This window comes from Ovis canadensis, chromosome 7 (genome assembly GCF_042477335.2).
Source record: "Ovis canadensis isolate MfBH-ARS-UI-01 breed Bighorn chromosome 7, ARS-UI_OviCan_v2, whole genome shotgun sequence".
Taxonomy (NCBI): domain Eukaryota; kingdom Metazoa; phylum Chordata; class Mammalia; order Artiodactyla; family Bovidae; genus Ovis; species Ovis canadensis.
In genome coordinates, this window is record NC_091251.1 from 93,522,099 (window position 1) to 93,549,204 (window position 27,106).

The window sequence follows — 27,106 nt, forward strand, 5'->3', positions numbered from 1 at the left end:
AGAAAAGTACAATTTTCCAAAACTGAACCAGGAAGAAATAGAAAATCTTAACAGACCCATCACAAGCACGGAAATTGAAACTGTAATCAGAAATCTTCCAGCAAACAAAAGCCCAGGTTCAGACAGCTTCACAGCTGAATTCTACCAAAAATTTCGAGAAGAGCTAACACCTATCCTCCTCAAACTCTTCCAGAAAATTGCAGAGGAAGGTAAACTTCCAAACTCATTCTATGAGGCCACCATCACCCTAATACCAAAACCTGACAAAGATGTCACAAAAAAAGAAAACTACAGGCCAATATCACTGATGAACATAGATGCAAAAATCCTTTGCCTTTTCTAAAACCAGCTTGAATGTCTGGAAGTTCACGGTTCACGTATTGGTGGAGCCAGGCTTGGAGAATTTTGAGCATTACTTTACTAGCATGTGAGATGAGTGCAATTGTGTGGAAGTTTGAGCATTCTTTGGCATTGCCTTTCTTTGGGATTGGAATGAAAACTGACCTTTTCCAGTCCTGTGGCCACTGCTGAATTTTCCAAATTTGCTGGCATATTGAGTGCAGCACTTTCACAGCATCATCTTTCAGGATTTGAAATAGCTCAACTGGAATTCCATCAACCTCCACTAGCTTTATTTGTAGTGATGCTTCCTAAGGCCTACTTGACTTCACATTCTAGGATGTCTGGCTCTAGGCAATATAATCACATTAATGATGAACATTTTGAGCACTTACTGTGTACTAGAAACTTACCATGTGGTCTCCATGCCCCCTGTGGTATAGATACAATTATTGAAGGCATTTTCCAGATGAGAAAACTGGGGTTTGCGTGGCTGGTTTCAGTGGTTAAGCTGTCATTGAAGTTAATAGTATTTGAGCCAGGATTTCACATTTGGGGTGTCCGACCAGAGTCACGTTCTTGACTGCTTTGCTCTGCTCTCTACGATATTAGACTAAAGGAAGGCGAGTGTTTTTATCTTTAAATCGGTAGAATTTTGTTCAAAGTACTTAGTCTTTCAAAAGTAAGGAACAAAAATTTGAACACCTGTATTCCACAGTAATCCAGTCTAGGTCATAACACTTCATAAATTTAAGAGCAACTAATTCAAAGAAATTTCTTATTTAAAGCCTCTTTCTATTTATAGACAGACCATACCCTCTTAGCTAACATAATTGGAACTGTTTAGTTGAAAAAATCACTAAGATAGGGAGTCTTACAAAAGTAAACGTACTCAAAATATCTTATTTCACTAAACTGTGTAATAATAATAAATGTATATTTGCTAAATTTTGGTGAGGCCAAGGGTGCTTCTTTGACACTGATTCTGCTATTTTGAATTCTACATTGAATGAACAGTGTAAACATAGACAGTAGCAAAACACTCTGAATCTTACAGAATCTTAGATTTAAATTTTTTTTCTCCTTTTTTTTTATAGGTCTTGCCCACATCTAATCCAATAGCTTTCCTTTTAATGACTTGCTTTTATGAAGTCTTTCCAAAGCCTTCAATTTAGTTTTTAATAAGAAACAAGATTTATCTCTTGTGCTCATATTCCATCAACTTTGATACTATTTAATTAAATTTTGTAATTACAGTAACAAGTCCACTGGCATAAACTGGTTTGGGAAGACACAGTTTGACTCTTAGTCAGCATGGAGTCCGGCTGGTGGGAGCAGAAAGTGTGTGTGGCTCCAGAGATTGCCTGCTAGAGCCATTGGGCATTTATCATCAGGTTTACAGAGGAAACGCAGAACAATAGTTAATACATGAAACTGGTACAGGAAGGCAGTGTCAGAGGCACCTGCTGTGTGTTCTTGGGCCATACAAACTTTCAGATCAGGTAGAAACTTTGTTACAAAGAAGATACAACAGATTGTGGATCTGAATAACTTGAAGCGGAAATTAACCCCCGTAAACTATAACTGTGTATTATAAACTTTATGTAGTATCTGTACTTTTCGTAAAATTTATTTTAGTGAAGTATAGTTGATTTGCAAAGTATTAATTTCTGCTGTGCAGAAAAGTGAATCGTTTACACACATACGCATTTTTTTCATATTCTTTTCCATTATGCTTTATCACAGGATATTGAATATACCCTGTGCTATACAGTAGGAACCTGTTGTTTATCCATTCAGTATATAACAGTTTGCGTCTGCTAATCCCAGACTTTGGCTCCATCCCTCCGCCACCCACTTCCCTGGGCAACTACAAGTCAGTTCTCTATGCTGTACGTCTATTTCTGTTTCAGATAAGTTCGTTGGTGTCATATTTTAGATTCCACGTGTATGTGATAGCTGTCCTTTTCATCACAGTGTAAAATATAGTTAGACAAATAATTCTGTCATGATTTTTAATACATAGCTTGATTCACTGAAATTTGTACACTAACTCGTTCTTCCTAATCAGAACCTGGAAGAGAGTCGTCTTGTTGACGGAGTCCATCCATGAAAGGTGTAATTTCTCTTCCAGCAACAGGGAGTAGCACTTCTGACCTGATTGTCAGTCCAGCCTCTTAATCACCCAGATACTGGGTTTAATGAATTCCTGATTTCACTGAAGCTAAGTCTCTGGGGGAAAAATTCACATTACTGAAGTGTGTATTGTTGACCTGATATGTAAAACTTAACTGCCTTTGACTGATGAAGCTGCCATCACTTTCTAAATATTACATTATTTTTATGAACTTCATTATTTTGCAAATTTAGACTTTAGAGGGTATTTGTCTCCATCTCATGAGCCCAGTCCATTGCTGGCTCAGCAGAGCAATCCTCCCATTGTATGCATCTGTTGAAATAAGCAACAAACCATCAATTTCTTGTTTCTGGTCCTTCCTCTTCCCCACTTCTCTGCTGTTTTGCCAGTGCATGTGATGGTTCTAACTCGCCAAGGATTAAATGACGGTAATAACATAGCTAACATTTATTGTGTTATTACTTTGTGCTTTATGCAGAGCTCCTCACATAATGCTCATAGGACCCCAAGGCAAAGTTGTCACTGTGATAAGTGCAAATGACACAACCACATCCTTCCTAGAGAGGCACAAACGAGGCAGGACAGTAACATCAGAATTAATCTGGGCCTCTCCCTTTGAGTGCATATGTCTTTTGTGTTGAGTTTTTACTTAGTCACCGTGATTCAAGTAGCAGGACAGGACTTTTTCAGTTCTGCACTGCGTATACAAGGGTCTGAGACACATCCTCCCTGAATCCCACTGGAACAGCGCACTAAGGGAAAAGAGAGGAGCCAAGGGTTGCTTTCGTCGTGTTCTTTGTTGCTCCATCGATCAACAGTGTTGATAGGCTCATCTGATCCCAGATGGGATGTCACTCTCAAAGTCAGGTTACTGAAGAAGCTGTGATGGGGCCAGGCCTTCCCCTCCTGCCCAGTCGCCAGAAGCAGCTGCCATGATCAGGTCTAAAGAGCATCTAAGAATATTTTCTCCTTCCTGGAAAGGATGAACACTAATGCTCTGCGCTTACTTCCTCTTTTGATAACTTGAAACCACCAGATTTGACCATTCTGCAGTTCACCTTCCTCCTCCTGTACACCACCGCCTCACCCCGCCTCACCACACGTGTGTTTGTACTCGCACACTCACATGTATACAAGTCAAGTTGAATAGTATGCTGGGCTCCCGGATTATTAATTTGAGGCTAGTTGGATTTCGGTCGCTACTGTAATGTCCAGTTTTATTTCCCTTTCACTCTCTTCTAATCAGCCACCTTTACCATTTCTTTAGAAGATATACCCTGAACTGCATTTGTACTTGAAGTGACAGCTTTAGTGCTCTGATGTATTCTCCAGTTTTGTTACTAGGCAGTATTCTGCAAGCTCAGGTTTTTAAATGTGTATCATTACCTGTCGTAAGTTTTAGTGGATTATTGTATGGTACATATAGAACATCAGAGGACACCTTAAAGCTAAACCTATTTGTAAAACTCCGTGCTTATTTTGTCTCTTCTGTAGCTGTAGCAACATTAAGCTTGAGTATAGTGCTACGGAATGCCTTGTAGCTCCGAGTTCTGAAAGGATAACTAGTCTATGGTTAGTTTTTTGTGAACAGTCGTATTTCAAGTATGTGATAAAACTCCAGAGTGAGCAAGTCTGTTCTCCTAAAGCATGTTGTGCTCTGTGTTCTTGAACTTAACAGTTTATTTCTGCCAAAACTAATAGGGAAATACTTTATTCATGTGTAATAACTTACTGTTTTCATGCCCGTGTCTTTCATTTTTTATTGAGAGCATATAAACGGTGTTTTATTTGTTGGAAGGCAGCTCTCTAGTTAGGTAATCCTTTTCAGGGAGATTTGAGGCACTAAACAACTTCCTGAGAAACTCATCTAGGAGTATTTTGCTGCTGTTTCTTTACCTGCTTGGGGCTTCTGGTAGCAAGAAGGCCATTAGGTAGGAAGGTGTGTATGTTAGCTCTTTGGAAAACAAGTGTCCTCTGGTTTCTCAGCCGTGATCTCCCAAGCCCCGTCACTGATTGAACTTTGGTCTGTGAGGCATCCAGGAGTTCATATTCCCTGGGCTGTCTCAGTTCAGAGGCTTGTGAAAGCTGATTAAAAGGGCATGTGCCTCTCAACTGCTCCTCTCTGTTTAGTTTTTAAAATCAAGCTAGATGGTCCAAAGGCCACTTTTGCTCAGACACTTGACTTTATCAAGGTCATTTTATAAAGACCCAATCATACAACAACAGAGTGTGCTTTTGCAATGAACTGATGATGGAGATACTGGCCTTTTTGTCATCCTTCGGCCTTTTAGAAAGTTCCACGTGAGAAATTTATTTTAGAATTTGATGCCAGGACTTGTTTTCTGGTAGCTACCAAATGCCTGCCTTTCTGATGATAGGTGTGTTTTATTTGTTTGCTTGTTTTATTTTATTTATTTGTTTTTTTCCTGTATCTCCTGTTTTACTTCACCTTCCAGAAGAAAACTTGATGCTCAACTGGGCCACCTTCATTCATAACATATTTATAGCCACTTGGCTTTTATTTTCCTGTTTCTGTTTGATTAGCACAGTTTACGTATTTCCTTTATAATGAATGACTTCAGAACATTCTTTTTAGAAAAAGTGATTAGTCTACGTTTATATCCAAATTAAAGGCCTCTGTTCCCAGGCTTTTCCTTCAGTTCTGGCGACATTGCTCACCAGCCTTCACCTGCTTCCACTTGGTTGGTTATCTAGCCAGCAGCTTGAAACCTGGGACACAAATTTTGGCTGCTTCTCCGTTTTTCCCCCTGAGCAAGCCTACCCTCATCGTTGCCCTCGTGCTGTAAAGGCCACCATTATTATCAGTCTCTTGGATTTGAAACACTGAAGCCTCTTTGATGCCTCTCTTCATTGATGTTAACCTCGTCAGTTGGGAAGGTGTCTTGCATCTCCCTCCACACTGTCGCTGATTTCCTGTTCTCTGTGTCCTGGCCCCAGGTCTGTCACTGCAAGCCCTCGTTGCCTTTTGACGCAATTCTTGGCCATTGTCTTAATCTCTTCATCTCCGGTCCTCCCTGCTCAAAATTCATCCTCTTGTCTTTGCCAAATACACCAGTTTAATCACAGAGCTATTTGCATCTTACATGATTGTGTTGATATGATTTAATCATGTAACAGATACCTTATTGATCAAGTCCTCTGAGAAGCAGATGCTGGGACAGTATTGGCATGCGAGTGGTTTGTTAGGGACCTGGGGCCATGCCTGTGAAAAAAGAGGGGAGAGGAAGCAGACTTTATCAGGAAAGGTCTTCAGTCCACAGTACAGGTCTGACACTATGAAAGGGAGAAGAAAAAGGGAGAAGAAACCAAAGTGGGCAGGAGGAGCCTCAGCTCACTGTGACATGCGACAAAATCTCAGCCAGTGCCATGAAACAAAAAGGAGCAATAGAGCAGCTCCTTGTTGGGCAGTCAGTTCCCCTCCAGGCACACTCAGTCCTGGGGCTGCCCAGGAAGAGTGTGTCTGGGCTGGAAAACTACAGAAGATCCGAAGATACTACAGCCGGAGACTCTCAGCTAATGCATTTCTTGTGGCTGAATTTGTTGTGAGCCATTTCTGAAAGGGAGGTACTAAGTATTGCACGTCTGGGACCACGACGTATGCATGAGTGCCTTCATCATACTCAGCATGGTTTAGGACGCTTGGAGTGAGAAATAAAATGAAACACCTTCATGGAGCTTACATTCTGGTGGAGGGAAACAGATGATAAACAAATCAAACAAAAGGATATACATGCTTAGTATGAAAGTTAACAATGCAGAGTTGGAGGTAGTAATCAGTCTCCTAAACTCAGTATTTGACTGTAATCTTCCTTTTCTTTTTTGTTGTCATTCTTGTTTTTAAATGCAAGATAGTGAATTTACATTGTTGTATTGGTTTCAGGTATACAGCAGAGTGATTGAGGTATACATACGTTTATAAGGATAGAGACACTTTTTTAGATTCTTTTCTATTATAGGTTATTACAAGATATTGGGTATAGTTCCCTGTGCTATAGACTAGATCTTTATTGTTTGCTTATTTATATATACTACTTTGTGTATTTCTTACATTCAGATTTATTACCCAATTTCCTATTAATCACTGCCCTTAATATTTTTAAGTAGTTTTAAAAATTAACAACTGCACATTCATACATTTATTCATTTATTGCATGATATTTTTAAAGCATCTAGTCTGGGTCAGCTACGGTGCTTGGAGGAGAACAAAAGCAAATAAGCCTGCCTTCATGGGATTTGTAGCTTGCCCTGAGTACTGTTGAGACAAATGAGAAGCTTTAGAACATTAATGTTTTTCCTGATCTTTTTCTTGGTGGTGGGGGGTGCTTGTGCCATGAAGCTTGCAGGATCTTAGTTACTCAACCAGGGACTGAACCCAGTCCCCAGCAGTGAAAGCACCAACTATCCTAACCACTGGACCCCCAGGGGAAAAAGTTTTCCTTATTTTTAAAAACCATTTAACAAAATCTTTTATAATTTCTTTATTTCCTCTACCTGGAACTCCATTTTGATAGATGATGGATTTATCTGGTTTTATCCTCCAGATGGTTTTTATCCTCCAGATGGTTTATCCTCCTCTGGTTTTTTCTTTCATAATTTTGATTTCTTTTTATTTTATATATTAATTTTATCTTTTGGTTCAGAAATTGATGTGTACCTCTCTATAGTTACTCTCTAGCACTTTCATTTTATTTTAATAATCATAGTTTTATTTGCCAGGAATTCATTATTTTTGTTTTCCTGTAGTTATTTTTCTAATAGTTTATCCTTATTTTATATACCCCACATTTCTCCATTGGTATTCATTTAAATAATTTTTTCTCATTTTTTTTCCCTGCATGATCTGTATCTTCTGAGTTGTATTCTCTGTTTGTCTTTTTTTTTCCTTTTATGATGTTGGTTTTCCTTGGTCCATTGATCTTTGCCGCAAAGGCCAAGGCAGATAGGTATAGGTGGCAGGCTTCCCTGCAGCGCTGTGTGTCTTTTTCCCCAAGCTGGTTTCACCTTCCGGGGGGAAGTGAAGGCTGGCACTGGAAAAGTAGGTGAGACCCTAACAGGGAGGAGGGTATGGAGCAAGAGGGTAGTGAACGCAGTGCTTAATACCAGCCCACGTGATGACAGGTTGGGAGAGGTTTAGCCTACTCCCCTCCTGCATGGAGCTGCCTTTTCTCCTGTCCATACATCAGGATGGGTGGTCTTTCTGCCTCTCCTGGGCTTCTGAGTAACCCCCTTCTTCCTAAAGGTGCAGGTGCTTTCCCACCACTGTCCCAGTCACCCTGTGTCCCAGTTTCTGCCCAGCGCTTTGTATGGTGCCCTGGTTTATAACCAGTCTAAGCAATCCTTGAAGGCAAGGACCACAACAGATTAGGCTAGGCTCAGCAATTATTTCATAATTGAAATGTTTGGTACTGATGCAAAGCACAAAGTTTATTGAGTTGGGGAGCCAGTGTATCTTGTATTCGTAGCATCAGGTAGATGCAGGGAGGGCCCTCTGTGTATATGACCTTGTGTTACAGTCTGGACACTGAATAATATGTTGCAGTTCCTTTTCCTCTCTTTTCAGGAAATGAGACCACCGACAAGTCTATGTGTGGTCATGGTGGTTTTGTGGAAATTAACCAAGACCACCAATTGATTCCCATAAACCCAAAACATCATTCTGGAGACTGATTTTTACTGTTGCAAACCTTCTTAGACACACAGTGTTATATGCTGAAGTCAGTGGATGACACCTTGAGAAGAAACAAGAGTAGAAAGAAGCAGGATTTACATCATCTCAAAGTATCTCCCACCAAAATATTTGTAAATCATAAGAAGAATGAGAGTGACTTTACAGTGAACAAACTGGTACATGTCACCTTAATAGAAGGAACTCTATCATGGTCTCTATCACAAACCTTATGAAATGATGCACTGAGGTTACATCGTTTCTGTGATTCTCTTCCCCAAAATGCATAAGTGTTAGTTGCTCAGTCGTGCCTGACTCTTTGCTACGCCATGGACTGCAGCCTACCAGTCTCCTGTGTCCATGAGATTTTCCAGGCAAGGATACTGGAGTGGATTGCCATTTCCTTCTCCAGGGAATCTTCCCAACCCAGGGATCGAACCCAGGTCTCCTGCACTGCAGGCAGATTCTTTACCAACTGAGCTAACCTTGGTTTAATTACGTGAAACCACCAGACATACACAACCAAGTTGAGTGGTAAATACTATTCAAAAGTGTCAAGGTCACAAAAAAGTAAGGAATTGTAACAGACTGCAAGGGGGCTAAGGAGGCGTAGTAACAGTTAAATACAATGTGGGACAATGAGTAAGATTTCAGAACAAAAAGGACATAGTGGAAAAACTAGAGAAATTTGAGTATTAGAATATTAATTTCCTGATTTCTGATTAATTAAGATTGTATTGTATGTAGTTATATAAGATGTTAACATTGGGGGAGACTTGGTTAGGGATCAGTTCAGTTCAGTCGCTCAGTCGTGTCCAACTCTTTGTGACCCCTTGGACTGCAGCACGCCAGGCCTCCCTGTCCATCACCAACTCCTGGAGTCTACCCAAATTCATGTCCATTGATTCGGTGATGCCATCCAACCATCTCATCTTCTGGCATCCCCTTCTCCTTTTGCCTTCAATCTTTCCCAGCATCAGGGTCTTTTCAAATGAGTCAGTTCTTTGCATCACGTGGTCAAAATATAGGAGTTTCAGCTTCAACATCAGGCCTTCCAATGAACAGCCAGGACTGATCTGCTTTAGGATGGACTGGTTTGATCTCCTTGCAGTGCAAGGGACTCAAGAGTCTCCTTCATCACCACGGTTCAAAAGCATCAATTCTTCGGCGCTCAGCTTTCTTTATAGTCCAACTCTCACATCCGTACATGACCACCGGAAAAACCATAGCCTTGACGAGATGGACCTTTGTTGGCAAAGTAACGTCTCTGCTTTTCAATAAACTGTCTAGGTTGGTCATAACTTTCTTTCCAAGGAGTAAGTGTAAGGAAACTCCTTGTACTATATTCACAACTTTTCTGTCAGTCCAGAAGAAGTCAAGATAAAATATGAAAAAGAAAACCTTCAGGTACATCAGTAACAGGAGCTAACATAGGAACCATCCACATGGAAATGGGAATGCTTCCTCAGCTTTCTGTGTCAAAGTACATCAGGACGAATGCCATGCTACTGATTTCTGTATCCCAAAGAATTTCTGTTCTTTTGCAGTTTCAAGGACTTAAGAGCCCTTTAGATCTGTTATTTCAGTACAAGCTGATAATATGATAAAGCTCATCACCTGTTTTTCAAATGCATACCTCATTGTTAATTTCTACCAAAAATGTTGGTGCTCAGCAAACATTTCTTTTATCCTACCAATTCCTTTGCTCATCTTCTCATGGAGCCCCCTCCTCTGTATGGAGAGGCCATGCACCTGAACCTCAGGACAGCAAGAGGAGGGACTTGCATAACTGCATTCTCAACAAGTAGAAGCATTCAGTAATGGTGAAGCATCAGCAGAAGCAGGCTCAACAGCTCAGAGACAGTTAGTCCAGAAGCAGGTGGGCGCTACTGGGTTTTTGAGACACATTGCATGGTCTCGCCCTCGGGAGCTACGGTGACTTCTACCTTGACTGAACTTCTGACTGTTTCTGGGGGACTTCCTTTCAAATATTTCAGAAGCATTTTACACAGACATCTTGCTGCAGTGTTCCTGATAAGGAGGTACAAAAGGTTTGGGTTTTTTTTTGTTGTTGTTTTAATATATAAAGACATTGAGTTAGAAACAGGTATTTCATTGTAATTTCTTTCGCTTGGATATTAAATACTTTTTTTTCCCCTGAGCTGACTTTTAATTTAGTATGAACTAACAATAAGCCTGAAGAGTTATAACAATATGCTACCTTTTAAAATATTCTTTTTACTCAGTAACCATTTGTAAACCATTTTTATAAAAATTGCCATATTTGTAGATATACTTTTTTTATACTTTTAAAAATCTTCCTATTATAAAAGATATATATTCATTACAGAAAAATTAGCAACTATAGAAACCAAGGCAATTAATCATGTGTGATTACTAGTTACTTTACTTTTTTTAATACATATATACTCATTAATTAAACAAGATAAGGATCATTAAATAGTTTTATATATTTTTTCATGGTTCCATGATTGGCTTTGCCATTGTTTATTTAAAGTCTTCCAGCTGTTATTAAATTCAAGTTTTCTACTTCCTTTTTATAAACAATTCTTACATCACATCATCCTAAGTGTTTTGGTACTTAGGATGACCTTTGGGCACTTAAGATGGCACTTAACCCCTTTGGCAATCTGGTGAAACCTATGGACTCTCCTTAGACTAATGTTTTTAGGTGCATAAAAGTACAAAGCAAACTAGGCATATTAAATTACAGTTGCAAGAGTATTAAAAATTTTGCAATATACTAACATAGATGCTTATTTTTTATTATATTAGCAAAAGGATCTAGCATCAGTTCTGATAACTACCATAATTTCAAAGTTGCGATGAGAATAATTGATATTTTGATATGTCTACAACAACCGTAATATGATATGAAAACACCTCTTGATTTCTGTAGGTGTCAAAGTCACATGTGCAGCCGATGTTACTGTAGTTGGTTGACTCCATTTATAATTGATGGAAATGCTACATTTCTTTAGAAGGTAGTGAAAATAAAGATAAAATTTTTTTTCATTCAAGTTCATGAACCCCCTAATTTTTTTCCATAGACAAGTTTAAAAGCGGCTGACCTTACATAAATGCTCTTATTATGTTACTTTCCCCCAACATGTGCAATTATTTATGTAAGGTAGAGTCCTGTAAGTGAAATGGTGTGAATTTTATGGGAACCTTGATTTTTATTGCCAAATTGTTCTTAAGAAAGCTTAGGCCAGAAAGGTTCTACTCCTATTTTAAGACTGTGTAGTGTTTAACATTTTCTTGGCTACCTTGAGTATTTGCAGTTTTTATTTTAGAATATTTATTGTAGGTCCAAAACGTTTCAGTTTCATTGATCACAAGTAAGACTGAATTATTTAAGTAGAATTATTGGCTATTTGTCATAGATAATAGTCAATTAAAAATCTCCCCGTTTAACAGTGATGATGTTTTTCCTTTGTTTCAAACAGAGTTTTCTTTGTACTTTTTCCTTTCATCATTTGAATGCAATTCGTTAGTGTCAGCCTTACTTCTGTTAAAGTCTACTTTTTATTGGCAGGTTGGGGGGCTTCTGAGGGCTGCTTAGTCATGTGAGGCTTTAAGCCTAACAACATGATATAATTTTGTCAAATAGACCACCCTAATTTTTAAGAGCTACCTATGGAAAGAAGAATTGGAACTTAAGAGAACTGTGCACTTTGTAAATGTGGACAATTACTCTTATGCAACCATAATTACAAGTTAGTGGAATGCTTTGGGACAGAATTCTGGACTGTGGCCAGTCCTGTGTAAATGTCCCCGTCCATTACTCTGACCTGCTTTTGATTACAATGCAAAGTCCTAGGCTATTTAGTTCTCATGGAACCTCCACCCTTATAATTAGGATGAGCCCTTTGGGGACCAGAGACGGAACCTCTGAGTGGTGCTCTTCTCAGAAAGAGCCATTCTTCAAACATATGAATCCTTATTACCTCCACTTTGGCAAATCTGTGTTTTCATTTTTAAAGAAGAATATACTGTTGTTGCTTGTGTTTTCTTTTTCATTTAATTCTTTTAGATCTGTTCTTTCTAACCTAGTTGTCAGTCATATTTAGATGTTGTAAGTTGCACGAAAACGAAGCATATGAACAAATTGAACTCAATAGGCAAAGATAAGTACCTTATAGAAGCTGTGGTGAGTGGTTTTCCCAGTTGCATCAAGATTCTCTGTCTAATGGAAATATTGAGGGTAGAATTTATGATGTTGACTGCACTGATGCTGACATACTTGTAGCCCACCAGGTAGACTATTTTAAGGAAAAAAAAATCTAAAATATTCAAAGTGGTGAAATGATTTTGATTCCAGCTAGTAAAGCTGTTGTCATTCCATTCTTTGACCTGCTAATAGATGAGGGCCATGCGTGTCTGCTTAGTAGTATCTTTAGGACCCCTGCCGTACGGTGAGTTAAGATGCCTTTTTTAGAGGAAATGGAAGAGTTTTCATTTCTCCTTCTACATAGTCATTTAGGGTAATTAAGATTAGCATGGGACCATTTTGATGACTTCAACATATGTTGCTATAATGCTTTCTAAAATGGTTGGTACCAATTCATGGTGTCACCAGCAGTGAAGGAATATATTCCAGCCCTACCAAGGACCATTTTTCCATTCAGAAGTGTTGTTGCTAAGTTTTTGAGGCCTGAGATAGTAGCTGTTTTATTTGCTTTCTGTTTCTTTGATTTCTGTGTATCAGTCTATTTCCCCTATTTAAATTTCTAAATTGACAATTCTAAAGAAATATTTTAAGCCATGCACCTTGTGGCTCAGCTGGTAAAGAATCCGCCTGCAGTATGGGAGACCTGGGTTTGATCCCTGGGTTGGGAAGATGCCCTGGTGAAGGGAAAGCCTACCCACTCCAGTATTCTGGCCTGGAGAATTCCATGGACTGTATAGTCCATGGGGTCGCAGAGACTCAGACACAACTGAGCGACTTTCACTTTATAATTGTAAAAATTATATATAAAAAAGATTTATTTTTGTCCATAATTACAAACAGTCCATATTATGCTGGTCTCTGGAAATGTACAACTGAAATGCTGATGTGAAATCTGCAAATATTATGAAAACCAGTGTAAGCAATCCAGAAATTGTTGGTTGAAGCCCTGTAACTCTTGTGACTTTATTTTTGTTTCCTTCTTTGCCATTAAAATGCCAGGCTTTTTAACTTTTTTTGCCTTGTGCGCACATCCTTATCTGCAGCTCATAACTGGGTAATGTGACTGTACTTGATCTAATCATTTGGAGCTTTGAACTGTTGACTATGTTCCCTCTCTAAGAATGTGAAAGTGTTATTATTTATCATTGTGACTGTGTCAGCCAGAAATATGGCTATTTGTGTGGAATGTTCTAGTAATAGAACTCATTGGTGTTCTTTGTACCATCCTTGTTTAAATGTAAGAACCAGAACTAATAAAAACTAGAGTTAAAATTTTGTTTAGGTGCTAAAGATGAAAACTAAAACTGAAGGTGAGGGGAATCAGCACTATGTGGATAAAACATGAATATTTCTCCCTTTAAACACAGTGAAACCTTGGCAATATAGTACCTCAGGAACTAAAGCCTTCTGTGTGATCTGGCTAGTCAATCCCTTTAGAACATCACATTTTATTTAACTGTTTCTATTCATAATACAATTTTAGAAATGTTTGGGAAGATAACATTATATGTAATGCTAAGCAAATGAGCTTTGGAATTGATACTTAATATGTTTGAGTTCTGGTGTTGCTGTGTACTGGTTGTGGCTGGCAAGTGACTTATTTTCTCTAAATCATAATTGCCACATCTGTGAAAAAGAAGGCAATGTCTATATTTTCATAGTTGACATGAATATTTGAGTGCTTGGCAAAGTGCCTCACCTCACTGCATTATATCATTCTAATGTGATTGCAGTACTAGGTTTTGGCATTCCAGTATGCTGGCACAGAAGTACCATTAATTTTGGTAGTGTAATCCCCGTATTTCAATTCATCCATCAGCAGATTTATCCACCCTACTCGAGTCTCCAGCCCCTCTTTCCTCCCCTTTCCTTCCTCCGTCTTTCATCATCAGCGGCTTCCTGGCCTTTCTTGAGCACTTATCATCTGCATCTCCCCCATACTTGAACCCTCTCTCCCCCTTCCGTCCCTCCACCCCACAAAAGACAAAGCTGATTGTAGGTATGACTGGAAGAGCTCTCTGCGTTTGATGGAAACCATGGCGCTAGCAGAGGGTGGCGGTGCTTCGCATACAAGGCTGATGGGAAATAGGCATGCTGCGGCGTGGAGCCAGGGCAGCGTGCTACCCCGAGACTGTGGTCCCAAGAGGGAAGCAGTGGAGTCCAGTGAACCTGAAGGACAGGCAGCAGCAAGAGTGGCCTGAAGGACCAGACTTAGGATCCTAAAAGGCTAGCTTTTAGTTACAAGAAAGTCATTTGTCTTGAGATCAAAGTTAAAGACTTAAGAACTGAGTTGAAGGTAATTTGCTGAACCAAACTTCTCTGTTGGCAAATTACACTTTGCATTCAAAATTTGAAATGAAAAAGTTGTATTCACATCGAAGGATTTTCTTTTCTATAGTTTTGTAATCCTCAGGAACAGGAAAAAAAAAAAAAAAGGATGGTGGGCAAAAAAACAAGGCATTTATTGTAAGGATAATTCTTACTTAAGTTGAAAGACTTTTTGAACAAGCAGAGTCTGATCGTGACAGTAGTGAATTTAACACAGGAAACCAGGGCAGTATCTCCATCTCTGTTGATGGAGCTGAAATAGATGAAGGCCAAATGGAAATGCTTGCTTGGAAATAACAGCTAGAGCTCTTTTTCAATAAAAGAAGATTGATGTTCCTGAACAAACACACATATAAATTTTTAAAAGATCTTCTCAGAGTTATCAAACCAGAGATGGAATTTTTTGAACACAGAGTCTGAAGAAAGTGTTAAAAGTTAGTTTATAAATGGTCTCCTCAGCATTCCCGCAGCTCAGAAACGGACTTCTTCACCAGCTAGGAAAAAACACATGAAGATCTAGCCAGGGTTTGATGATGACACACACGAGAGTTTTAAGTGATTCATTTTTAAAAATCAGCCTTCTTCATTTTTAGGTAGGATTAGTTTCTTTTTAAATAACAGTGTATTATCTGCCAATTTATACTAAAATGATTATGTTCAATATTTATATTTTTATAAATTCATGTTTTTCTGTAGTAACCTTTCTAAATTTTTGCAGTTACAATGTATTATTTGGTTTCCCTAATTTGTATTTCTCTTACCAGTCTTAAAATAAAGTATTAATACTGTGCAAAGTACACACTTTCATTTTGGTCCATTGTTCAAGCACTCTTTGAGAAGATGTCTAAATAATATTTCAGATGCAACCCTGAAGGATGCAAGGACTTAGTCAAATAAAGAGGAGTTAGTTGGTGGAATGTCCTAGACAGGGTGTTTCAGGTGAGACAGGCACCATGAGTTGACAAGTTCAGGATGGTTGGTTCTCAGAGTTTAGACGGATGAAAGGTCCAGGTTGAAACTGGAATGACAGGCTGGTGGCAGGCCGCGAGGACCCTTGAGAAGGCTTGAGTAGTATCCAAGGACTGGTGGGAAAGCAGAGGAGGGTTTGAAACTTAATAGTGACGGTTAGGCTTGCATCTTAGAAGCCAGTTATGAAAAGCTGATCTGTCAGAAAACTCACAAACATCGGGTGAATGATGATGTGGATAAACCAGTGGCAGTGGGTTGGAGGGAAAGTAGGTGGATTTCAGAGCTCTTTAGGAGCTGGAATTCAGTGGGCGTGACAGGGAGGTCAGGCGTAAGCAGCTAGAGGAATGTGGTAGCAGTTACTCGAACCAGGGTTGCAGGGAGAGCTGTATCGGTTTGTGTGGAAGGTGGTAGGTTCACTTTTACAGATGCCATGGGACAAAGAAATCACGAGTTTTATTTGGTAAAAAATGGGACATCTTTTAAATGTGAAGATCTGGGGCTCACAGATGTCTGGAGTGGACACGTGGACTCTTGAGAGTAATCAGCGTTGGGAGAGGACAGAAGATTCTAGATGGGAAGAGAAAGAGAAATTGAGTAAGAGCCAGGGCCAGTGGAAGAAAAACCAAGAGAGGCTGGTTTCGAAGAAGCCACTTTCCAGAAGGGTGTTTTTAGGGGGGAAAACAAAAGGAAATGCTGTTGGCAAGTTATGAGGAGTTTGCACAAGATAAGGACCCAAAGTTTCTGTTTGTTTCAACTTTGTGGCTGACTGGTGACGGTGCAGTGGCAGTCAGATGATAGGAATCCTAAAGTGAAGAATCAGGCATCTCATTCAGGAAGTTTCCAGTGGAAGAAAAGAGAAGGGAGGTAACCCGGAGGCTGGTAAGGAACTGAGGGCGTGTTGCGGTTAAAGATAAAGGAGGCCTGAGCCTGATTGAATGGTGATGGGAATGAGCAGGCAGAGAGGTCAAGTTGCAGATACGGGGAGGGTGATTGGGCATCAGTGTCCCTGGGAAGGTGGAATTGAGCGGAGGCTAGAATTTCAGGAGAGACTGGGTTTACATTATAAAGCAAAGGAAGTAAAAGTCTGGATCCAGGTAAGTGTCTTTGAGTGATGGTGGAAAGTGAGGCAGTTGCTTCTGAAAGGGCTCTTTATTTTCTTTGTGATGTGGACAGCATTATCTGCCGAGATTGAGAGAAGGTAGATGAGGGGGAGGTTGAAGGAGAACAAAGAATATTTGAAATACCTGCAGTAGAGAAGGGGAGCGAGAGCTGACCAGGGACAGCTTGAGGAGGAGTGGAGGTTACTGACGGTAATTGGTATTGGCCCCGTGTCTTTGTGAATTTCTCCACCAGCAAAGACTAGCAGTCTCACCTGCCCTTCCTGAGCTTTGTGGGATGTGTTTGAGGAGTTCCTGGTGAGTCAGGGGTAGAGTCCCTGAACAGGATATAATGAATTGACATTATATTAAAGGTCATCTTTGACATGTATAGTCTCTGAAGTTCTGAAGCGTGCAAAGCCCTTTGCTCCTTCAGTAAATGTCCCCAGACTGCTGTCTTGTTGCTCTTCAGTTCGCATCCGCTTTTTTATCCTGTTTCTATCTTGTCCCTTTTTGTTTTCTTCCTTATTGTCAGTTGTCTGTCATATTGCTATCTGCATGCAAGTTTCTATCAGCCCTGCACTCTGGACTTTGTCAACATCTGCAATTATCACACCTCTGAAACCAAGCTGTGGGCTTGAAGACCAGACAACCACGCTTATTAAAATTATGTGCAAAGTAAGAGTAAATAACCTCTGAGTGTGATTCTCACGTGCTATGCTTTGTACATGGATTTTGTGATGTTTATTGGGTTGTTTATCAGCTGTCCATATATGAGATGCTTGTTGCCTGTGTTCCCATTGTGTTTCCCGTATTTTGAATTTCCATGGATTGTGATAATATTCTTAGGTAGCTCATCGTATTAATGATCTTTTTAAATAATTATTCTCTGGTACTTGCAAAGCATTTTCATATGTATTACCTAAATTTAGAACTATATGATTAGATATTTTATGCTGTTATTTCTTATTATTCTCATGGATTTTCAAATACATATTATGTATGAGAATAACGTGTATTTTCAAATATTGATGTATTTTGTATGAGAATAACCTACCATGTCACAACTCGGTCATTTAATCATATCACATGTAAATGAAATAGGGCAATGTAAATAAGTATTTTGGAGGTTTGAAAAGTAAATTATCTACTCTAACTTTTCATGTATTTGGGTTTTTTTTTCTTTTTTTTTTTCACTTTCTCATCTGTGAACATCTTTTGTCTTTATCAACAAGTTTAATTTTTAGGTGTACGGTAAGTAAATAGCACTTTTTAACTTTTCTGTAAATTAATTTACTTATGACCCCAGCGTTCCTTCTTGTTAGGAGGAAGATAAAGTCAACACCAGTCATTTGGACACTTGCCCCCACCCCCAAGGTTGTTCTAAAGTTTGGAGTCTGGAGAAATGCCAGACATTGAGGAGAGGGCCCTGAGTGGCCGTTAGTCACCTGGCCACACTGGTGGCCTAGGAGAGGCCCTTATCCCAGCCCTCACATCCCTCCAGACCCAGCTGCTCTGCTGGATGCCTCTGATCTTCACTATGCAGGAACCATTGGTGAGGCCCAAAGCCCTGGGTGTGGGCTTCTGCCTCCCAGGGGCACTTTGAAGCTCTTTCCTCTGAGCTAAGATTCTGTCTTAACCTGGGCAATGTGGGAGCAGAACGCTGCCAAGTAACTCTCAGACCTCTTTCCTCTCTCTGGTCCGGGGAGGTCTGTTTTATTTATCCATTTAGGCCGTGCTGCGCAGCATGCAGGATCTTCCCTTACACAGGGATTGAACCTGTGTCTCCTGCATTGGGATCCTGGAGTCTTAACCATTGGACCACCAGGGAAGTCCCTAGGGAAATCTTTTTTAATCTGCAGGAAATCCGTCTATCCTCAAACTTTGTTCTCAGTAGGTTTGGGGGGGGGGGGCGGTGGTGGGTTGGTTGATGTGGTTTTTAGTTGATGCAGTTTTTATAAAAGCTAGGAAGCCCTGATACAGTATAGCCTGTTTATAGGGCAATAACACAAATTTCTTTTTTAAAGTAAAGTAGTGAGTCGCAGAGTAGTAAAAAAAAAACTCAGCAGGCCACCTCTGTTGTCTGACCACCTCCGAGACTAAACCTACATTGATTGCTATCTTTACTTTTATAATTCAGTGAAGGATATTAATTTTTGTTAAATATGTTTATATTTTGTTGATATAATTTCTGAGTGATATAAATAGTAAGCAGCATATGACATTTTTTAGTGTGCTGTAAATATTCTAATTTTGTTTTGTCTTATTGTATCTAAGAACACTGGAACTATTTTGGGGCCGATGAGAATCTTGGTCCAGTGGCTGTGAGCATTCGAAGGGAAAAACCAGAAGAAACGAAAGAAAATGGATCTCCCTACAACTATCGAATAATTTTTAGAACTAGTGAGGTAAGTCACACATGAGAAAGACTTGAGGCTTAATTTAAGTGAGAAAAAAATAGAGTCGTAGCAGTAACAAAGCAATTAAATTGAATAGCACATGGTTACCAATGTCTGTAGAATAAACAAAGAGCCCTTTCATCCATTCCGATGGTGACGGGGGTGGACATCATGATTAGATCTGGACCCTTTCTTCCCATCTAGCTTTGGGTGGATGCAATAAATGAATGGGAATTTTGATTCACAGAAAGATACGTTCATTAAGTGTGACCCAAGGAAATTGGAGTCCTCAGAATCCCAAATTGGATATTACATATCCTGCTTGGGCAGCTGGAAGGCAGCGAGCCAGCTTGAGGAGCCAGAGGGGGTCAACTAAAACTTAACTCACATTTTCAGACTATTATTGAGGAAGTTTCTTGACCCAGGAAAAAGGAAAGGGACTCTTCTTGGATTTTTTTTCTTTGCCATCTTGGACCTATTCACAGAGGCTTAAAATAAAGATTTTTGAACTAGAGGCTGTCTAGTTGTGGGTAAAATGGGTCCTTGGAGTTTTTTTATGGAACTAAGTACACATGATATGTGAGTTTCTGTTTTAAAGTGAAATTCAGGTAAAAAAGAGAAAGTGATAGAAAGTGAAAGTGAAGTTGCGCAGTCGTGTCCGACTCTTTGCGACCCCATGGACTGTAGCCTACCAGGCTCCTCTGTCCATGGGATTTTCTAGGCAAGAATACTGGAGTGGGTTGCCATTTCCTTCTCCAAGAGATCTTCCCGACCCAGGGATTGAACCTGGGTCTCCTGCATTGTAGGCAGACGCTTTACCGCCTGAGTCACCAGAGAAGTCTAAAAGGAAACATAAAAGCAAATAGCCAACAAAGCATTAAAAAAAAAACTCTGGTGGCAAAGATGGTGAAGAATCTGCCTGCAATGCAGGTTCGATCCCTGGGCCGCAAAGATCCCCTAGAGAAGGGAATGGCTACCCACTCCAGTATTCTTGCCTGGAGAATCTTGTAGACAGATGACCCTGGCAGGCTATAGTCCATGGCATCCCAAAGAGTGGGATGTGACTAAGCAACCAAATACATATACGTAGCATTCAAATATTTATATATAATATATATGTATATTTATTTTCAAAAGTAAAATAAAAGCAAGCACTAGAGTTTGTCTTGTAGAGACTGTTAAAGCTCTGCCTGATTTCCAGATTCAAAAAATGACCTCATGACTATCAGGGACTATGAGGGATATTTTTGTTTTCTTTCTAAACATGTGTATAGTTATGCCAGCTATCAATTTATTGCCTCTCTGAGCCAAATCACTTTAGGTTTGTTGTCATGCATTGATGCCTAATACCCCCTTGAGGTAGGTGGAAAATAATGGTTTTGAAACTAGTTTAAATAGGACATTTGGCTTCATTTCCCCCATTGAATACAAGACAGGTTGTAGGGGTTGGCTTCACTTAGTAATTGCTTCTCAGCTTCAGCTCTTGGGAAATTAAAAATAGGATTTTTAAAGGTATGGCTTTAATATCTAACGTGTTATGTTGAGTGGCCCAAGAGGAATGAAGAACGCACATACTCTAGGGTCCTTTTTGTCCAAGCCAAAGCTGATCATTAAGCAGGGTCAGGTCTTTCTTTTGTTGAACAGGAAAAGCACGGGGAACACAGTATGTTTTTGAAGTTGGATGTAGGTAGCTGTTCCTCAGACCCCACCAGCTTCCTGAGAGCCGCTTACCTCCTCCCACCTGTTTCTGTCCTTCTGTGCTTAACCTTTTCCCCGCCTCCTAAGGCTGCTCTGATTTGAGTCGTCCTCATCCTTTTGCTTTTCTGTATTTTTTGTTTCATTTCAGTTCCTCCTTGCCCCTATCCTGTCATTCTTCATGCTGGAGGTTGAGTCTTTCCAAGGTGGCCCTTTCTTGCTTGCTTGCTCAGATCCTGTCTCTGCTGTGCACGATCATCGCTTCCCGCTTGCCTTGCCTGCATGCCGTGGCTGGTCACGGCCTCTCTGTCCAGGTCAACCACTGACCCACGTGAACGTGGTTCCTCTGCCGAGGTTGGGGAGCCACGCTCACCTGCATCTCTTTTCTTGCCTCTCCGTGCCTCAGCCTCAAATGCTCCACCTACACCTCCTCCTGTAATTACAGTTAAATCGCACGTAAGAATTCCCTGGTCCTTTTCCTGCCAACCCATTGGATGGGCCCCGGGGCCACTTCCTTACCCTTTGATTGAAATATCCAAGTCAGATGTTTATGGTTCATTAACACCTGCTCTCGTGTTCAAATTAATGTTTAACCGATGACAACCCTTTTGTTAGAGTCATTCCGGCCAGAGACCTGGAGGTCCTGTTCGACTTCTCTCTCCCACCCCCCACCCCGCCCCCAGAGCTGGTCTCACCACAAAACTGGGTGACTCTGTCTTCAGAATGTGTCCAGAATTGAGCCGCTCCTCCCAGCCCACTGCTTCTGCCTGGGCCCAGACCCCCACCGTCTCCTCTTTTTCCTGCATCTTCCTTCAGGTCTGCATCCTCTCAAGCCCAGCAGGGATCCTTTAGAAATGTAGTACAGATCTGTGATTCCTCAGTTCAGAATCCTTCTAGGGTTTTCCAGCTTCCAGGAAAAAGCCCTTCTCCTCCCTCGCCAGGGAGTCCAGGCACATCTGTCTCTGACCTTGACCTCGCTTCGTCTTTTCCAGCCGCAGTGGCCTCCTTTCTTCTGAGCAACGTGAGGACAGCCCTGCTTCGGGGCGCCGATGGCCCCTATTCCTCTGTAATCCATGTTCTCCCCCAGGTGTCCTTGTGGGCATCACTCTTTTCCCTCTGGCCTTTATTGTTAAGCCACAGGGGACTTCTCGGCCAGTAGATCTAAAATTTCTACTGTCTCATATCCCACGTCCAGGCTTTATTTATGTATTCATTTTTTCCAGGAACACCACTATCTCACACATTGTACTTAACGTATTGTATTCATTTTGTGTCTTCCCCCTGCTTGAATATAAGCTCAGGGATGTTGAGGACTCCGAGTTGTTGATGGTGGTGGTGGTTTAGTTGCTAAGTCATGTCCACCTCTTGTGATCCTATGGTCTGTAGCCCGCCAGGCTCTCTGTCCATGGGACTTATGACTACACACCCAACAACTAAAATAGTCCTCTGCCACGTCATACCTTTCTTCCTCCCTCATGTTTATTTAATTCGTTACCACTGTCTTAGTGTCATTTATTTTCTTTCCGATAGAAATAATCCTTAAGTGTGGTTTAATTGTAATATCTTTATGAGGCTTTTCAAAGAAATAAACTAATGAAAGTCCTTTGATAGAAATATCTCTAGATGTCGGTCCTGATCCAGTCAGAGCTCTTGCACTTTGTAGGATGGACAGTTGACTGACTATTTAATAAAGCAGGACTTAATTCTTATGCCTTGGTAGGGGTTTCTCGTGCTATTAATTTCCCTTCAAGCAAAAAGAAAGCGGTCTCCAAAGTGACATTCCAGTTGCTTCATGAATGGCGTCAAGATAACAGAAATACAAACAGATATTTTTCATTTTAATAGAAACAATCATTGCACAGTATAAAGAAACCAAAAAAAGGACTTGACACGTATTTGTAAGTGTGGCTGTTTGTTTATGAACAAAGTCTCTGGCGTGAGTGCTTTTAAGCATAGGTGCACAGGCGTATAGGAGGATTCTCTGCTTGTTTCTGGAAGTCATTAGCAAAACATACCGGTAACACTGGTGGTTCAGGTATAAAAATGAGTCATTCTTTTTCTCATCTGCTCAGACTTTTCTTGAGGTGGCCTGCTATTTTCCTGCTTCCTTAGCATTCCTGGTCTGGGGCTCTCTCAGTTGGAAATCCGGCCAGCCTTTGTAACTTCCTGACCCTCGACAGGCATTATCTCATGAAAGTAGGAGCACAGGAGTTATGCAGCTACTTCTCATGATGTAAGAAATGAAACAAAAATCATTTCTGTCAAATTAGATATTAAGTCACAGAAAAGGATTTTTTTTTTTACCCAAGTGTTATTTGCAAACAGACTATAAATGAAAGAAAAGATACTAATCAAATGAATAGACTACAAATAACCTCAAGCACCTTCTTCTTGTCTTGAGAGTCAGAGGTTGGTGAACTTGGCTTTCCCTACACTCATCTCTCTTTTCCTTCAGTTGGCACCTGTTACAGGTTTTACTTCCCTGGTGATTCTTCCTTTGGTTTCCATTTTCCCTGGTAATTCTCTGTCACACCTTCTTGCCTGTTACTTGAACAGTACAGCTTCTTTGTATTCTCTGCCTGTAGTTTCTTCCTTGGGCAGTGGCAACTGAATTTTCTTACGTCATCATCCCCATGCAAACAGTGTCTGAGATGGCCTGTAGGTTCTGGGTGAGATGATCACTCCTCGAGGTACACTCTGCTGGGGACTCTGGCCCACCCACAGCCCTCTCCGGCTCACTTAGATCCCGCTTAGCTACACTGGTCTCTCTTTCCTGCTCATACCCTGCGGTTTCTCATCTCCACACCTTTGCTCTCAGACACTGTCTTTTTGTACAGTTTTTCCTTGAAGACCCCTTTTTAGTGCTACACTTTTCCATGAGGGCCTTTCCTTATGCCCTGAGCCGTAGCAGTCCTTTTTCTGCTTTTGTTATAGAATCTGACTTTGTTAGGTTTCTCTTAGTACATATATCCTCCTGGATGGATATTTCTTACCTCTCACCCTCTTTTCACACCACACTTGGTCTTCGACATTTACTCCTTTTGCAGTATAATGCCTTATAACCTACATGCTTAGTGGAAACTCATTCAACTTAATGGTTTTGTCTTTAAGTCACCATAGAGTGTTTAAATTGTACTGTCAACTTTGCCACATGAAAATTCTTGAACATGAAAGCTACTTTGCTTCAACAGATCATCATTGCTTAAGGAAATGTCTTTGCTTATGTTTATATTTTATAATAATAGCAGAGTTCTTAAGACAGAGGGGGAAAGCACAAGTCAGTTTAAATGCTGTAGACAGTGGCTGCTGTACTAAGTATAATCATTGTCCTATCATAGCAGCATTTGGGGTTAGGAATAGTTTAAGCTGGTCAACAGTGCATTATGAAATTTAAAACTCTTCCCCTGCCCTTGCCTCTTACAGTTCAAAAAGGTATAACATCCAAATTCTAAGCATTTAGTCTTCAGATAGTCTCTGGGATATCTCCTTAATTTCCTGGTATTTGTGTAAGTGACATTGTATAGCTATATGGAGACCTTGGTCTTACTGAGCTCTTCAAGGAAACGTGTACTCTTTGGTGTTTAAGGACATGTCCACAGAAAGCTTGATGATGAGTTCCATTGGACTTGCCTGGGTCTTCTTGAAAGTACTGGGCTCGTTTTTCATACATAAAGTATCTTACATCACTCCCCTCATCCTTTCTCCCTCACTGGCTCAGCTGATCAACTGCACTTCCAGCTCCCTAAGGGGGACCTTACGCTGGTTGTGTTTACTCATCTCCCTGGGCATGTGTCTCTCTTTCAGCTCATGACACTGAGAGGGTCAGTGTTGGAGGATGCCATTCCCTCAACGGCAAAGCACTCAACGGCGCGGGGGCTGCCGCTGAAGGAGGTGCTGGAGCACGTGATTCCTGAGCTCAATGTTCAGTGCCTGCGGTTGGCTTTCAACACCCCCAAAGTCACAGAACAGCTCATGAAGCTGGATGAGCAGGGGGTAAGTGTGGCCTCCAGGGGAGGACATTGCTGCTGCTCAGGCTTCCCACTAAGCTTCCAGAATCAGACCTGAGGAGTTCTTTTTTGACAGGGAAAACTGATACCATTTATTATGAAGGATCTTCTCTTTGCAGTTACTCGTTTTCTTTTTTCTTAACTCACTGAACATTTCTATCTGATGAAATTCTCTATGTCAGGATTGACTGATATGGTACTTAAACAATGTTCAACTCTTTTGGCAATCTTCCATTAATGCAATGAATTTTTCAGATACTCCAGGAATAAGTAAGAGCAATAACAGTAGCTGATACTAATGAACATATTCACCAGGCTCTGTTTTAAGTACCTTAATATATTATCCCAACTGATGTCCCGGCCCCAGGAGAATGGTACCATTTTTATCCCCACTTTAAGGATGAGGAATCTGAGACACAGACAGGTTAAGTAATAAGTCCAGGATCACACAGTTAATAAGTTCAAAGCATGTACTGGGAACCACTATACCATACTGTTCTTAAAAGCTTTAATTTTTAGTCTATTAGTACCACCAGAGATGTATTTTCATTGAGATTTTTAATTATAAAATCAGAATTTTAAAAACCTCGATCCTAATATGTAACAAAATGAAAATACTCCAGATTTTCTCACCTCCATACTTCCTAACCCTTAATGTGAGGTCATTGATCCAGATACAAGTGAGTGATAGGATAATTCATACAGAGGGGACAGAAGAGTAGAGAACGCAGAACTGGAATCCGCTAACTGGAGAGTGTATCCACATTCTAGCTGGAATCATTTGAGCATATGGGCTAGTTTTGTTAGACGTTGTATTTATATACTCTTATTTTAACTCTTTCTTTGAATATTTTAGCCATAATGTGTCTTGACTGAGTGGTAATTCCACTGCAATTTTTTTTAAAGAGTCTTCCAAAGGTAAAATTAGTCCAGTTATTGAATTCCATTCTATGAACAAATTTTGATAGAATTTTCTTAATTAGGCAAAAATTTGAATTTTATTAAAATGAATTATAGTGCAGAGTAACTGTTGAAAGGTATGATTCAGTCTTTTAACTCAGCCGACAGGAATATATTATTAGATATTAGATGTAACTTTTCTAATCATTGCTCCTTTTGTTCATTCCTCTTAAGCACAGCTAATGTCTATTCCATATGTATATTTCAAGTAGACTGTGAGTATCCATATTTATAACATGTAAATTTGAGCACTTTGAATGCTTGGGGCTTCCTGGTGTCTCAGATAGTAAAGAGTCTGCCTGTAATGTAGGAGACCCGGGTTCAATCTGTTGGTCAGGAAGATCCTCTGGAGAAGGGAATGGCTACCCACTCTAGTACACTTGCCTGGAAAATTCCATGGATAGAGGAGCCTGGCAGGCTGTAGTCCATGGAGTCACAAAGAGATGGACACAACTGAGTGACTAACACTTTCAGAAGACTACTGATACATAAATTTAACTATTTTGGGTGCTGTGTTCCAGTAAATATTTTGAGCATTTATTCTAACAAAGGAAGAGTAGAAAAATGACGATTAGATTCAGTTTTACAGGTTCAAGGGAAACAACATTCAGACATTGAAAATACAAGGGATGAGATTTTGGGGCTTCCCAGTGGTGCTAATGGTAAAGAACCTGGCTGCAAATGCAGGAGACACAAAAGGCACAGGTTCAAGCCTCTGGATTCGGAAGATCCCCTGGAAGAGGGCATTGCAACCCACTCCAGTAGGTGGGGTTCTCTTGCCTAGAGAATCCCATGGACAGACGAGCCTGGTGGGCTACAGTCCATGGGGTCACAAAGAGTCACATATGACTAAAGCTACTTAGCATGCACACCATCAGTATAATCATATGCTGAACATTCTAATTTCAACATACTAAACAGATTATTTTGTGTAAAGGATGAATTTTTTTCCTTTTCACCCTAGGTTTTACTTAAACTAAAAAATGATTGCCCCAAGTATAGATATTTTATGGGATCCCTGGCACGTTTCATGCCTCTCTTAGTCTTTACAAAATATTAGACCACAGGTAGTGCTGCTCTGTGATAAAGGCTTTATGGTTCCATCCACAGGACTTCCCTGATAGCTCAGTTGGTAAAGAATCTACCTGTAATGCAGGAGACCCCGGTTCAGTTCCTGGGTCAGAAAGAGCCACTGGAGAAGAGATAGGCTACCTACTCCAGTATTCGTGGGCTTCCCTTGTGGCTCAGCTGGTAAAGAACCCATCTGCAGTGTGGGAGACCTGGGTTTGGTCCC

General features: G+C 40.4%; 1 protein-coding gene across 1 annotated transcript in view; it reads left to right on the plus strand.

Annotated features, from left to right (window-relative positions):
- The window catches only part of SIPA1L1 (signal induced proliferation associated 1 like 1), a 165,966-nt gene that overhangs the window by 32,363 nt on the left and 106,497 nt on the right, over nucleotides 1-27,106 (plus strand). Inside the window, exons 3-4 of the mRNA XM_069596926.1 lie at nucleotides 19,029-19,159; nucleotides 24,650-24,838. Coding sequence (XP_069453027.1) covers nucleotides 19,029-19,159; nucleotides 24,650-24,838 — 320 coding nt within the window. The remainder of the gene's footprint in view (nucleotides 1-19,028; nucleotides 19,160-24,649; nucleotides 24,839-27,106) is intronic.